This window comes from Drosophila serrata, unplaced genomic scaffold (assembly GCF_035046125.1).
Source record: "Drosophila serrata isolate PLE 108 unplaced genomic scaffold, ASM3504612v1 contig_241, whole genome shotgun sequence".
Taxonomy (NCBI): Eukaryota; Metazoa; Arthropoda; class Insecta; order Diptera; family Drosophilidae; genus Drosophila; species Drosophila serrata.
In genome coordinates this window covers 4,193,950-4,208,612 of record NW_028257139.1, presented here as the reverse complement: position 1 = coordinate 4,208,612, position 14,663 = coordinate 4,193,950, and the positions used below count along the sequence as shown (strand labels likewise).

The following is a 14,663-nucleotide window of genomic DNA, read 5'->3' as shown; positions in this document are numbered from 1 at the left end:
TTGTTGTGAGTCATCAATAATTTATTGAACATTTTATCTTAGTTGCTTGCTTGATGGTTGAATACTTGGAAGTGAGCGTTCCATTAACATTTATCAATTACAAATACTTGGCGTGTGTTTGTGTATATATGTTATACCGGACATGTATCAGTAAAGTAAAAAAGCAGCAAAAACGCCAAAACATATAAAAATATATATATAATATACATATATATGTATAATAGGTATGTATGTCCTCATCTTCCTGACCGCCGCTCCAGCCCTTAACCAGTATTGTGCTTATTTTAGTTTAAACAAACGGAGCGTTAATTTACCTACAAAAAATAGGACGCACTGGGATACTGAGATTGAGTAATCATCATCATAGTCGAGCAGATACTTGGAGCGATTACCCACTTTCGCTCGCTCGGAAGCAATTGTCGTCGGTCATACAAATAGTTTGTACACAAAGTCAACCTAAAGCTACGCTATATATCTATATTCTAAAGGGCAAACCGATATGAAGCTGTGCACCACATGGGGTATGAGTGATGAGGGGGGAGGATAGTGTATTCCCCGATCTGCCCGTGGGGTCGGTGACCCTTTAGCAGTCGCTGAGCGAACGCAGTTCGTAACTACGATATAATATGGGAGAACGTGGGGGAGGGGTCTGTGCATCGCATGGATGATATGTGCATGAGGGTTTGCTAAGCAAAAATGAAGGGAGATCCAGCTCACTGGCCACTGTCCAATGCCCTCCTATGGACGCGGGCTATACGTGGAAGTAGTCGTCAACCATCAACTGCTCGCTGGGCGTAGATGTTGCCCCACTTAGCGGACTGCTCGCCTGCGTGTCCGACTCCTGATCCGCTTGCAGCGGCTCGTAACCAGGCTCCAACCCACTCGGGCTCGTGCTGGTCGTTGTCGTCGCTGATGTGGTCGCTGTGGTCAGATAGCATACAGATTCGTAGTTGGGATCCGTTTCGCTGCCCGTACCCGTGAGCGATTCATACTGCGAGGTCAGAGGCGTGCTGGTGGCCACCGTGGAAGAGTTTAGCGAAACGGAATTGGACGTGGAGCTGGGCGATGTGAGGGTGAGGCGACTGCTTCCGCTGCCAGGCGTTTCGGCAGCCGTTGCATTCTCCGCTATACGAGCATAGTGATCAGTCTCGGCAGCGGCCTTCGTTTCCAGGATGCTGGCATAATTGTGATTGGCATCCGCTCCAGGAATGGTGCTATAGCCAGAGGCATCAGCGGAGGTCGGTGGGCGTTTCTTCTCCAGCACCTTGGCGTAACCATCGTCCGAATGGGCGCGACTCTTAAGCACCTCGTAGTTGGGATCGTAGTCTGAGGACTTTTTTGCCTCATCCTCGCCAGCGGGTACTGGATGCAGTTGGAGCTGCTCGTAGCCCGGATCGTTGTTGGTATTGGACGGCAGCGGTGGCGGCAGCTGTGGCTGTGACTGTGGCTGGTTAGAAATTGTCTCGTAGTGCTTTGTGCTGTTGCTGATGGCAATTGCTGTCGCTATCACGGGCTGGGCAATCGCTGAAAGGGTGAAGGAAATACAAGTTCGTTACTTTATAAGCTTGACAACAGCAACGTTCACTTGGTTTGCTAAGAAGAGTTGATGGTTGAGTGTCCTGAAGGCAATACTAACCACGGCTACTTCCAAACAAAAACTTGCGAAATTTTCGCTGTCTTAGTTGAAGAAATATGGAAATTTCTCATTTTGGCATTGCAACTAAATGAGTTTTGGGAAGGCATGGCGGAGGAGAGACACAAGGAGAGACAGATAGATAGATAGACAGGCAGATTAGGCATTAGGCAGGGATCATCGACTAATCCGGGGTAGGAACCGTGAGGAGATCAAGCACTAAACCCACCCATCCTACCCCGTCAAAGTCATCACAAAGGGACGATTAAATAATAAAGTGGAATTTATGGAACTGTGAACGTACCTCCTCCTCCTGCTCCTTCTAGCTGTCGCTCCTTTTGCAACATGTTGGCCGCATAACAATCCGATTTGCGATTCTCGTGTAATGCCGCCTGGCCATCAGCAGGTATCGTCTCATAACCATGATCCTTGGCCGAGTAGCTATTGCTTCTCCCACGACTCTTCTGAGCATCTACCAGTAGAGCTGCAGCGCTATCCAGGGGACTGACGCCCAAGGCATCCTGCTGTTGCTTCCGGGTCAGTATGGGCGAGTTATTTTGCGAGGATGGGGAATTGCGCGAGAATTTGTGCTTTTTCATTACCTACATGGCGAAATTTTTAGGTATCAATTATAGCTTCATTCTTGGGAGTGTTTTTGACTTACCTTAGCGTACATGCCCTCGATATTTTTGTTGCCCTCACCTTCCTTAGAGGGACTGAGACTCTTGCTGTGCTTGCGCTGGGGGGACGCCTCTCCTACCTCCGTCTCGTGTCCATGTCCATCACCACCTCCGCCCGCCTCAATCACCGATATAACCGAGTTCCTGCCAGAAGCTAAGTTGCTAATGCTGCCGGCGTGAAGATGGTGTGACTGACCCACACTAGACTTGGGTGTCGGCGGCAGCGGCGAGTTAGCTTGACGCTTTTCCGGCTTCGGTGAGCCTAGATTGCAGACGGATGTGCTGTTGTTCGACGAGGACGAAGCCTGGCGGGAGTGCATCTGCGCCCGCAAACTGTCTACTGGAGGTGGAATGGGCATATTATGATCTGTGCCGCTGCTACTGCTAACCGGTCTGTGCAATCCGCTACTGATGCCGCTACTTCCACCGACCGTGACAACGGACGGACTGGCGATCGGAAGGCTGCTGCTATTATTGATCTCGACGGCCACCAAAATGGGATTGACCTGCATGGGCTGGATTTGTGCGTAGGTTTCGGAGCCGCTCGTGTAAATATCAGCCGCGGTGTTCGCTCCATGACGATTATTGGGATCCTCGATGGCGGCATACGTTTCATCTGGAAAGTGAGGGGCAATGTAATAAGCAATTGAGGAATGAGCAAGCAGTGACTCACCAGAATCATCGGAAACGGTGGCATAGTGAGAGTCGTTCACATCGCGTGACAACGCTGGGTTCCTGTTTGTGGGCTTGCCCGGTGGCTGTTGTGCCAGAATGTTGGCCAGTGGCTCCCTCACACTGATGCTCGTGTATCCCTCTGCGCAATAATAAATATGATTAGGAGATATGATATCATCTAAAAGGCCAGAAACTCACTTGAAGAGTCTTGCGAATCCCCGCTAAAGTGCTGGTTGGCAATCGGTGGCGTCATGTAGGGTAGATCCTGACTGGCCGAAATCATTCCTGCTATCGCGGAAGCAGCGGGTATCTCAGCCTGTACCGAACCCGAATCATTGTGCTCCCTCGACCCTTCGCTATGTTGTGAGCTGCGGTGCATGGGATCGATGCCATCGCTGGAAGACCCTGCCACTACTGCCGCCGCTGCAGCTGCTGCAGTGGAACCGTGATTGGCCGCATGAGAGGTGGACGGAGCATTCAGCTGGGCATATGGGTGCTCTGTGCCCCGCAGCTTGGCGTAGTCGTGCGGCAGACCTTTGACCCGCGAGTACGGAGAACTGACATCGTCCGCTTGGCTGATGGAACTGTGCTGCGACACGCTGGTTTGCTTCTTCAGGCTCGGCTGGGCTGTAAGCAGAAGTGGCGGATGTTTAATGACAATATATGTACATATAATTGATATTTCACTCACGACTCTGATTTCTGGCATTGCGGGCATCTAGCAGCTGCTTGTCTGCAACAGTTTCGTATAGTTCGGACCCATTATCATTGCTCTCGGCCACTGGAATGTCCGGCAAACTACGATGAGCAGCAGTGCTCGACCTGGAATTAGGGATTTGGTTACTCCCCTTGCCCACCGAAATTTCAGGCAATGTCACTCACCGCTTTTCCGAGTCCGCATTTGAAACTGTGGAGGCATTCAGCTCCGCCTGGGACTCACTGTTATTAACCAGGTTGGTGACCACTATTACCTCGTCCGGATTTTTCAGCTTGACCATGCCCTCGAGGCCCATCAAGTCATTTCTGCGTGAATGGGGAGAGAGTACATAGTTTGTCATTAATGGCACGGGTGCGTCCAACTGGAACTGGGGCGGCATTGCGGCGGTAAGGGAACTACTTTCACTCCGCTGATCTGCACAGCGCCTTCTTCGCACCAGTGACCCTAAGCGATGGGCTGCCAGGATGCAGGACTACTTACTTGGGAATGCGTTTCTTGCAGCAGAGACAAGCACCTAACATCACGATGAAAGTGAGCGTCAGACCGAGAGTCGCCAGGAGGTACGTGTACGAGTTTTGGGCCTCCAGGCGCAGCTCGGACGTCGTCGCTTCCACCATGCCCATGTCGCTGTGTGTACATATGCACTATGTACCCATTTAGAGCCTACACTGCCCACTACACATACGTATTTGTTACTTTTCGCTGGGCTAAGCTATTATTTTATTTTTTTTTATTTTTATTTTTTTTTTTTGGTAGCTGCCCTCCAAATAGAGATGGGACTTGGATGTGAAACTTATCGATAGATCGATGTTTTGGATTCGATGTCCCATCTAAAATATCGAGTCGTTATGGCTTAACCCTTGTGTACACTTTACAAATGGATAATTAAGAATTAATTAAATGTAATTTGTTCAAATGATTAGAAAACTAACCGGAATTACATGAAAAATGTATAGGGCTTTAACTATATTTACATTATTTGAGTTATAGTTTTGCATTGACGATATTACATATTCCTCTTCATTGACTAATCGTTTGTATGACTACATGTTTTAATGATTCGATTTGCATAAAATTAAAACAGAAATTCTAAAATAATAAAAAATGTATATTACTCAGAGAAAATTAAATTAATTTGAAAACAGCGAAGCTATAAATATTTTTATATTTATTACTTATTAAAGTTCTTATGACAGCTATATGGTATAGGAAGAAATTTAAAATAAAGTTAAAAACGAAATGTTAAATAATAAAAAAAAGGCCATGTCTCAAATTGGATGAAAATGTCTTTAAAAAGCAGCGGTTAGAACTTTTGTTTTAAAAATGATCGTTCCTATGGGAGCTATATGATATAGTATTCCGATCTAGCTTGTTCCGCTTTATTTACGAGAGATAATAGAAATAGGTAATAAAATTACAAATTTAGACAGCTTAAAAACTGAGGAAGAGACTATATATTTATATATCTGTTTGCAGCTTTCATTCTAACGGCTTTAATTGGACCGCTAAAAAAAAACCAAGAGCTTCCATCTAAACTTTATGAGATTTTATTTCATACAATTGATATTTGGTATCAAAAACTATAACTATGCTAAAAGCAGCAGCTTTAAAGGTTTTTGTGCCTTACGCAAAACAGTTGCACTTAATTATAATTGATCGCTTGGCACGTTTTGTGAATGCTGTAAGACTTTAGAGTTCTGTGTGCTTGAAGATTGTTCTCTCAATGTTCTCCTGCAGCTTCTCAACCTTGCGAGTTTGCTTCTTAAGCTGATCCTCCATATCCTCGAAGCGGTTGCTTTTATCCTTGTGCTTCTCTTCCTACAAAATTAAAATAACACTTTTAATATATATATTTTTACGCTCTCCGCTCGCGATTACCTTGTACTTCTCCTTATGCAAAGCATGCTCGGCATGCAGATGACGCAGCTTTAGTAGGCGACTCTCAAAATGGAACAACTCAGTCTTGATGGACGCCAGCTCCTTTTCGGTGAAGTTACTAGCCTGCGCCACTCGCCACAGACCCTGCACCTTCGGCTCAATGAAGTCCTGACTATGGGGTCCGGAGGACACAAGGCGCTCCAACCGATCGTAGTGATCCTTGATGCCTACATGATGACCGCGCAATGTTTTTAAGTCGTTTTCAAATTTATTGACATTTTGTGAATGCGTCTTGATCTCATTTTCATTGGCATCGTTCGAAATCATATTGTAGGTGTCCAGGTCCTCGGTGTTGATGGCATCTTAATTGTAGAAAGCAAAGTAATAAAGCAAGCTTCTTCTTGTATTTCCCCCAAACTCACTCTCATGCTTGTCGGTGTCCACGGTGCCAATGTTTTCCAGCAGGCTGTAGTACACATCAACCTTATCCTGGTGGTGATCGAACTCCTGCTTTAAGGATTTCAACTCCTCAGAAGTAAAGCCCGAAATCTCTGCCTTCTCCCACAGCCGATTAAGTTTCTTGTCCTTGAACAAGCTCTTGTTTTTGTGTCGCTCTTCGGGATCGTGGAATTTCTGTAATAACATTCAAACACTTAAGCGTCTGTTGATCTAACGCACAATGAGAGTACCTTAAAGGGCTTAATCTTTTCTGCATCTTGCGTCTCATCAAAGTGCTCTAGGAGATCGTAGCTGCTCATGATGCCAATCAGCTTTCGGCGCAGCTCGTCTTCCTTCAGGCCATCCTTGTCTTTGTGCTGCGAATTTAGCTGCTTCCATGCAATCTCCTCCTTGTCGTGGATTTTCAGCTCCATATACAGCGACTTCAGCTTGGGCTCCGTCAAACGCTGAAATTCATGTTAATATGTATTCAGAGATTCCCGGCAACTGCCCGCACTTACGTTCTGCGCCTTTGACCACACAAGATTCAGCTTGGCCATTCGAAAGGGTCGCTGTATGCTCTTGAAATCGGGATCGTACTTCTCTTGTCGTACTTGCTCGAATTGCTGCGGGTCGTTGGCTTCTCGGCTGTACTTCTTGCTCTGCTTCTTGTCGGCACCAACGCCCTGCGAAGCTACCAGCAGGGCAAGGGCAAACAATGCCAGTAGCGGTCCTGACTTAATCATTTTCCCGTGATCTTCAACAGGATCAAAAGCACATGCAAATTTTCGGTGCTGACCTGGCTAAACAGTTATTCACAAAAAGCCGCGCTGCCAACCTCATAGGAAGGTATGATTTCGGCCAGTGTGCCCAGCTAGGGATCACAGAATCGACGACTTATTCTTTAGTTTTCTAGATTCGGGCACACTGAGCACCCACCGCTGCATTGCCGCGCCATTCCATTAGCTCCTCTTAATATTATTTATATTTAGCTTGCAATTGTTTACTGAAAGGAGCCGAGACAATGAGGACAGAGGCAGCGGTCACTTGTTTTCTGGTGATAATTAACAGTGTGTGCTGCCAGAGCGGCGGCGGCACCGGCGAAGAGAACTGGGTGGACCCTCATCCAGCCTGGTCTGACTTTGCAATGGACTTGGATTGCAAGTGTCCAGCTGTGGAGCGGTCTCCGGCTGCCGTAGAGGATGCACTTGCCCTTACCTACTTCAGAAAGTTCGCGAATCTGCTGTTCCAACGGAAGCGTTTGCAGGTGAGATCGGCCCTCGCGGAATAACCAAGTTTGGCGACATGACGTCATGGATGCTAACATGTACATCTTTGTGTAAATAGTTCGATAAAGAGACAAATGTCTACAAGCGATCCCTGCTGTTCTCAGTGCTGCCGTCGCAGTTGGAAGAACTGGAAATCGTGCGCGATGCCCGGGATCTGGACGTGGTGCTGACCAAAATTCTGGAGAGTGCGCAGGCGGCACCATTGTTTGAAGGCAAATTTGGTTGTTCCTATGCGCACAAGGGGAACGGGGTGTTCGCCTTAATTACGGATATTTTCAAGGACTTTGTGGCACTGGCGAAAATTTCCGAGGTACCTGTTGCGCCTTCTATGGAAACTTGACACTTTAGATAACGGACTGCCTTTCATGTTATTCCCAGGTGCAGTTTCTGCTTTTTGTCGCGTTTTCTATTACACTCGGATACATTGTGCGCAGGCGCTACCGTTATGGGATTATTACAATTTTCCTTGGAGGTGTTTTTCTGTTCGGATATCTGCACACCTATTTGGAATGCAACAGAGTAGGTTACTTCAGGCTGTAATCAAACCACCCTTTTCAACCGTATTATTTATTTACAGAAACTAGAAGTTGACGCCATGCTTGAGGTTATTGATACTAACCAGGAAACAGGGAGCTATGCGGAAATGTCTTGGTTTTCTCGATTGAAAAACTATGTAAGCAGAGCATCCCCAGGTGATAAACAAAAGGAGATGATTAGGTGGGTAGGCGATCTTAAGATCGCAAGTATCCTCTTTATACAATTTGTTTTTGTTTGTTTTTTGTTTCTTTTAGAAAATCTTCAAAGCTCAATCTTCCATACTGCCGGCCAGACGAAGTGTTCCTTATGTATGCAAATGACTTGTTCCTTAAGCAGTTGGAAGTCTTGTTGGAAAGAGTATCGCATACCATGACAAAACTTACTAGTAAGTCTCAAGACGCAGGGCAACCTTCCAAACATTTTAATAAGCCAACTGGGTTTGTCACAAATTATGCTTTCTGAAAGTAGCGTTGGATATAAAGTGCTTTTTAATAATGGTCTAAAAGTGCAATACAGTGACAGTGACTCCAGCATAACGAATTGCCTAGGGAAATTACTATTGGCACTCTATAAAATTGTCCGTATAAGGGGTTCTCCTTAAATGGTTACAAAGGGTCGGTAGACATCGTCAAAAGATACAAAACTTATCTAAGTCCCTTTTTTGTTTAACAACTTAAGGAAAATTTAACCTTAGTAGTGAATTAGCGTTTTAATATCGAACTATTTTGTATCCGGCAGATGGATTGTCATTCCCCTATAACCTGATTGCTCCGCTGTTCTTGGTTGCCTTGGTTGGATACATTATAAAGCTAACGTTTAAGTATGTGATTAGCCCCAAAGCTTGGGCCTCACTTGTCCACAGCCGAACTGAGGCCCCAGTCGTCCAGCCGATCGGTGCTAATGAGCCCAATCGGGACTGTATATCTGGCGAAAACCTGAAAATGCTACTTAATGTAATGAACGTCACAAATGTTCAGCGAGAAACACAGCAGCAGGCCCTACCCTCCGTTTCTGGCGTCCAGGAGCTCTTAGAGCCACCGCAAACTTCTCCAAAGCCATCGCCGAAGAAAGAAGAAACGCTGGATACGAGTGATGGCAGCAACAAGAGTAGGCGCAGCAAGCAGGACATGTGTAGCGTTTATGAGGAAGAAGGTTTTACGCTGGTCGATGATCACGAGGATGATGTCGATAATATCGATACGTTGTAACAGAACGTTTTTAAACGTAATTTGTATTTTTTTTTCCCTAGTGTTATGTCCGTGATTTTTATCCCATTAAGTAGATTAAATCAAATTCCCATCCAGTAATTAACATTTTACATCGATTTGATTTGTCATAGTTAAATTTTTATTTAAATTATTTTGCGTGTTCTCATTTGCACGATAAGTGTTATTAAGTTAAATCTTCAACAATAAGATCATTTAAGTAGGCCACCGAACTTTTATATTATGCTGCCGGGCCCTTCAAAAAATCGGATATACTCTATGTAATTTGTTGATCCTTTTTTATATTTACAACGTGGCGCTCAGGCTATTATCGATTATCGTCAATATATATAAATATTATAGCAGTGGGCGCTCTGTGGGAGTTGCATATTAATTGAGTGTAAGCGATAATTAAATATTCGGTTTTTCGAATCTTGTAAAATCTAGTTCAATATGTTTACAACTAATAATATATATTTAATATACATGTGTATACATCTATGTATATAGATCTATATGGTGGTGTGTATATATATTTTTGTAAGAAAAAAATTAGAAAAGAACCTCGGTGTAAATATATTTATTCGTTGTATTTTAAATCATGCACCTAAAATGTATTATGCTTTAATTACAATTCATTCGTTATTATTATTATTATAATAATTGTTATGCAACTAAGGTATCGCACTTGTTAGTGGAATGTATTGTGTATGCAATATGTCATCCAATACATATTCTGAATAGCCAAAAACCCAGCTTGCTGTCTCCTAGAACTAAAGCTAAAACTAGAAAAACACGAAGCAGAACCCAAAGCACTGGCTAAGCTGGCTACGACGGCCACCTACTACAAGTTTCAACTGAGGCTGGCGGCTGGCACATCTGTGTGTAGTAGAATAGTCCATGTCTATGGCAAACCAAGAAAATTTATCTAAATTGATTTCACAAATCTTATACGCAAATTGGTCCGCTATCATAATCTTGATTAATAATTTCTCTACTCGAATTCAACAATTTCCCTTTATTAGTTCTAGTGTGTAATTTGTCACTTCCTCTTGATTCCTGTTAGCTGATCTGTTCCGTTCTGTTCCAGCCAAGAGTGTCCATCTGTGTCCTGATTCGGCGTTTCTATCAGATGAGCAACATCATAATTAATGTAATTACGCCTTTAGCAGCGATTAAAGCATATCATTCACTTAGTCTGATTGGTAAAATTTAAAAAACTAATCCTCTTAATATCAAACAACAGCAAACTATGCGAAACAATTCGTTCAACTCCTACGCCTACGCCTAGGCCTACGCACAAGCCAACCAACAATTAAAATAACGAATACCACAATTGGGAACGGTTCTTGTTATACATACGTAAGATACTTATGTGTGTGTTTTAAAAACAGGCAACTTATATACTTCTACATGCTACTGCAAAAATGCACCAAATGCTCTTCAAATATCCTTCGATGTACGTGTGTTCCTTGGCTCACTTGATGAATGGAATTGTACTTGAACTCGATTCGGTTCTTTATATATTTTTTTTTTGCCACTAAAATGATTTCCTCTCTCTGTCTCTTTCTCTGTGTGTTTCGTCAATGAATTTCAGCAAAATAGGTGTAAAATTGTACATACACATTTAATATAATACAAATACATACACTGCCATCGTCTTGAAGGAGTTTTATGTTCTGCGGATCTTCGATGTGGGCATGGCTATGAGTATTTTATACATTAGCTTACATATGTGGCGATCGGGGGCTCATCTATAGTTTCGTCTGTATTATTCTGGTTAGGTGGTAAATAGTTAAACAGCAATGATAGTCGGGGGAGGCATCGGCATCAGTGCGTGCTCAGTTGCCCCACAAGAAGTCTTCCGTTGATGGATCCAATGTAAATATTGTATTCGTATCGTAGTCGATACAGATTCTATGTCTTTAAGTAGGTACTTTGGCTTTCGTTAGAGATATATTTATAGTAGTGTATAGCTTTTCTTTTGATACCTGGTTATGAATGGTTGGTGGATCATGCAAGTATGTAAACATTTGATATGTATGCCGTTACGTTTCAGATGCGATTATGTGTAAACTTAGGGTTAGTTAGCTTTGTGGTGTGTCCCATATATTAAAGTATGTATCGTATTCTTGTATCTTGTGTACTCTGTGCGACTAGAAGGATCTGATCTGCTCGAATAGAACCTATATATGCAAAATATACTCGTAATCGTAATTGCAATCGTGGTGTGACTTACATCAGTTCTTAAATACATGTCTTGTGTGGCTGTAACTCTAGATGTGGGCACTGGGTATGGGTATATGTGGTGTATGGTGCGTGGTGCGTGGTGTGTGGCGCATGGCGCTTGTGGGTGGAAACAGCTCCCCTTTACGCTGCTGCCCCAAGGCGAGTATTTGTCTGTCACCGTCTCCCTTCAATTAAACTCGACGCAATGCGACCCGGGCCGCATGCCATCCGATGCTTACATAACGCGACACTTCTCCTTGGCCCCTCCGCTGGCACTGGCACTGGCATCTCCATTCTCCGGAATGGAGCCGTTCGTATCCTTGGACTTTTTCTCCTTCTTTTGTTTCTTCTGCTTCTTGGTATCCAACTGAAGGGAAACGGTGCGGGTCTTCTCCATGTTGAGCAGCTCCTGGAACAGCTCGGTTACATTGTGATTCGTCTTGGCAGACGTCTCCATGAAGGATATGCTCCAAGTGGTGGCCTGTGCCTGACCCTCGATCTGGGAAACCTGTGAAAAGAGGGACATTTTATATGAGAGAGTTAAGTCCAGGGTCCAAAGGCTTATTCTGACTTAGTATTTATATACTTTAACTATTTTTAACTATATTTAATATTTAATACCAACGAAAGATGTTGGGCTAGATTTTCTTGTGGCTCAATTTCCAGGCGTACGACAATTTTATCCTCTTATCCTAAGCCCTTAGTTACTTTCTAGTTTAACCACTAAAATACTACTATCTGTTATTGCCACCGCAATAATGATTGATAGTTTTAGTTGGCTGCTAACCTCACGCAATTCGGCGGTCTCATCACACTTGTTGCCCACCAACATGACGGGTATGTTCGGTATGTCCGCTCCCTGTGGAAAACAACAGATTAGAGATTCGGGTTTGGATAGTGTTACAGGGAAGCTCGCCCACCTTTAACTCCTTGATAAGCGCCCAGATGGGTCTTAGCTCCTCCAGACTCTGCTTGGAGCATACCGAGTATACCATTATGAAGGCATGACCCTTTGAGATGGACAACCGCTGCATTGCCGGGAACTGATGCGATCCGGTGGTGTCCGTGATCTGCAGCGTGCAGATGTTCTTATTGCAGCTGATGACCTATAGAAAGTTAAATTAGTTGGGAGGTATTTTACACCTGTGGATAGCAGCGACACTGACCTGCCTGTAGGTGTCCTCGATGGTCGGTATATAGCTCTCGCGAAAGGTACCCTTGATGAAACGTAACACTAGGGAGCTCTTGCCCACGCCTCCGGCGCCAAAGACCACCACTCGGTAGTCGTTGCTCTGCTCCGGCGCAGCGCGCGTCACCTGGTTCTTCTGCTCCGTCATCCCGATCCCGGAACGTCGGAACTGGCGGGTTTTTGGATTCTAAGTGGAAACAGCTAGTAGAGATAGAGAGAGAAACACAGCTGGAGCTGGAGCTTGTTGGCTTGCTGTCGGGCGCTGGTGGATTGTTCTACTTGGGCGCCATGCTTTCGTTTATCTGCAACGATTAAGAGCAAAATCAGTTTTTGGCCACAACGCCCACGCACGCACAGGCATTCCAAGTGGGTGTTGGAGTGGGTACGGAAATGTGGGGGTGGCACGGCTTCAGGGTCCCCACAAAAAAAAAGAAAAACCAAAACAACCCAAAACAAAAAAGGGGAAACAATGCGTGTGTCGCTAATTTTAGCCATGTGCCGCCAAGGAAGGGTATTGATTTTTACATGGCTGCCAGATAGATCGGCATCGCCATCTCCTCATCATCCCAACTATCTCATTGCTGCCACTGCGATTATGATTGCGTTTGGCCGTGCGGTATAAATAGTCGATGCTTTGAAGGCGACCCCGACACCGTCCCAAAGGGGTTTCCTGCCCACACACACACACACACCCACACAGAGAGACACACGAGGCGTAACTGCTCACTTCCGCTTGATTGTCCTGGTGGCACCTTTTCCGCATACCAACTCCTCCCCCCCGTAGGATTCTTCCCCCTCGTTTTGTTTTCACACTTTTTGTTTTTCCTCCTCGCACATACACACACACACGCTCCCGCTCACCCACTGGCACACCTCACGCACTTTGCTGTTGATTTTTCCTTGCTTTATTTTGGCTTGGATTTATCGATTTTATCTGCGCTGCACTTCCCACTCGCACAAACACACACACATAAGCAGAGAACGAGAAAAGCATTTAGTTTAATTCCATGCTATATTGAATTTCCTGCAGGATCAGAGGTGCTTTTTCTTTTTACCGTATTTACTTGCATTTCGTTGCACTGGAATTCGTTGCAGGACAGGATCTATTGCCCGATGTGACTGAGCTCTCTGCTGCAGGCCGTCCTATCCTCTGCTTCCGATAACGGGGACCCGGACCCGGACCCCGCCCACCCACCGCCCCCACACACACAACGGTATATCAGCGCCTGCGCCAGCCCCAAAAGTAACATAAAGCTTGTGCCCCAACCATGCTGCCAAGACAGAAACCGCGCGGCGAAAGCTTTTGCACACGGCTCCAAAAAAAGGGGGAAAAGCGCCGGCCGGCGTGTGCAAAAGAATTGAACATTGCAAGAAAATTGATATTTGCCGGCCGTGTGGAAAAGCAAAGCCGCGTTTCCAAACTGTATAAAACCGGGAGCATCCGCCCGAATATGCATCAGTTGTGGTCAGCAGCAAAGTGAATCATCATCTAAATAAAAAGTTAAAGGCCTACTAAGCCCAAAGTCTACTAATTGTGAAGTGATCAAGTTCCAGAAAAACCAAAAAATCCAAGATGCCTTGCCCATGCGGAAGCGGTAAGTTTCAAAATGGCGACGGATCACAAGGACTTTCAAGTTCAGCTCGGAAATCATCGAAGTTTTCAATCGATGTTTCTTGAGTTATACAAATTCCTTGATATATAGATCCTAAAGTCTAATTTCTTTCATATAACTTCATGCTGATGGTTAATTTTTTTCTGTTTTTCCAGGATGCAAATGCACCCAGACCAACAAGGGATCCTGCAACTGCGGCACTGACTGCAAGTGCGGTGGAGCCAAGAAGTCCGCCTGCTCCTGCTCCAAGTGAGCTGGAGAAGATCTGGAGAAGAATGGCTCAGACTCACATCTCCGAACTGATTTCCCTTTTTTTTACTTACTCAGTCAGCTAAATTGTATTAACAAACATGTTTTCTCATTTTCCCTCCACACAATGTTCAATTAAATACAATTGAAACCTAAGCTGCCTCTTTTTGTGTTGCGCAATCACTTCGGTTCTGGGTCTGTTGGGGTCTCTGGGTTAGATTCTGGTTTATTAGATGCTCATAAATATACATATATACATACATATGTACATACGTGCCGTGGAAAACGGATGGTCAAGTGCTTTCCACATGTGTGCAAACGCGTTTTTAT

General features: G+C 44.8%; 5 protein-coding genes across 8 annotated transcripts; 2 read left to right on the top strand and 3 right to left on the bottom strand.

Annotated features, from left to right (window-relative positions):
• LOC110188217 (uncharacterized) lies at positions 1-4,543 on the bottom strand. Its single transcript, XM_020957858.2, has 8 exons — positions 4,187-4,543; positions 3,871-4,011; positions 3,680-3,810; positions 3,187-3,615; positions 2,987-3,127; positions 2,298-2,929; positions 1,938-2,235; positions 1-1,524 (listed from the first exon to the last, which is right to left on the bottom strand). The coding sequence occupies exons 1-8, from the start codon at positions 4,327-4,329 to the stop codon at positions 752-754; spliced, it is 2,688 nt and encodes an 895-aa protein (XP_020813517.2). The 5' UTR covers positions 4,330-4,543; the 3' UTR covers positions 1-751.
• A 687-nt stretch (positions 4,544-5,230) lies between these two features.
• Positions 5,231-6,983, bottom strand: LOC110188340 (alpha-2-macroglobulin receptor-associated protein). The gene is made up of 5 exons (XM_020958047.2): positions 6,544-6,983; positions 6,274-6,489; positions 6,007-6,217; positions 5,585-5,946; positions 5,231-5,524 (listed from the first exon to the last, which is right to left on the bottom strand). Exons 1-5 carry the CDS (start codon positions 6,766-6,768, stop codon positions 5,396-5,398), a joined length of 1,143 nt encoding a protein of 380 aa, XP_020813706.2. The 5' UTR covers positions 6,769-6,983; the 3' UTR covers positions 5,231-5,395.
• Positions 6,922-9,666, top strand: LOC110188438 (uncharacterized). The gene is made up of 6 exons (XM_020958165.2): positions 6,922-7,289; positions 7,370-7,621; positions 7,690-7,830; positions 7,889-8,028; positions 8,103-8,233; positions 8,587-9,666. Exons 1-6 carry the CDS (start codon positions 7,047-7,049, stop codon positions 9,054-9,056), a joined length of 1,377 nt encoding a protein of 458 aa, XP_020813824.2. The 5' UTR covers positions 6,922-7,046; the 3' UTR covers positions 9,057-9,666.
• LOC110188439 (GTP-binding protein Di-Ras2) lies at positions 9,173-13,684 on the bottom strand. 4 transcript variants are annotated; one of them, XM_020958166.2, is made up of 5 exons: positions 13,536-13,684; positions 12,449-12,773; positions 12,203-12,388; positions 12,070-12,141; positions 9,173-11,790 (listed from the first exon to the last, which is right to left on the bottom strand). In XM_020958166.2, the coding sequence occupies exons 2-5, from the start codon at positions 12,617-12,619 to the stop codon at positions 11,518-11,520; spliced, it is 702 nt and encodes a 233-aa protein (XP_020813825.1). In that variant the 5' UTR covers positions 12,620-12,773; positions 13,536-13,684; the 3' UTR covers positions 9,173-11,517. The 4 variants fall into 4 exon arrangements, with proteins under 4 accessions (XP_020813825.1, XP_086688142.1, XP_086688141.1 ...); XM_086832016.1 differs by having other exon boundaries at positions 13,540-13,684; XM_086832015.1 differs by having other exon boundaries at positions 13,527-13,661.
• Positions 13,685-13,933: 249 nt separating this feature from the next.
• Positions 13,934-14,489, top strand: MtnA (Metallothionein A). Its single transcript, XM_020958237.2, has 2 exons — positions 13,934-14,066; positions 14,240-14,489. Exons 1-2 carry the CDS (start codon positions 14,045-14,047, stop codon positions 14,335-14,337), a joined length of 120 nt encoding a protein of 39 aa, XP_020813896.1. The 5' UTR covers positions 13,934-14,044; the 3' UTR covers positions 14,338-14,489.
• Positions 14,490-14,663: the final 174 nt, after the last annotated feature.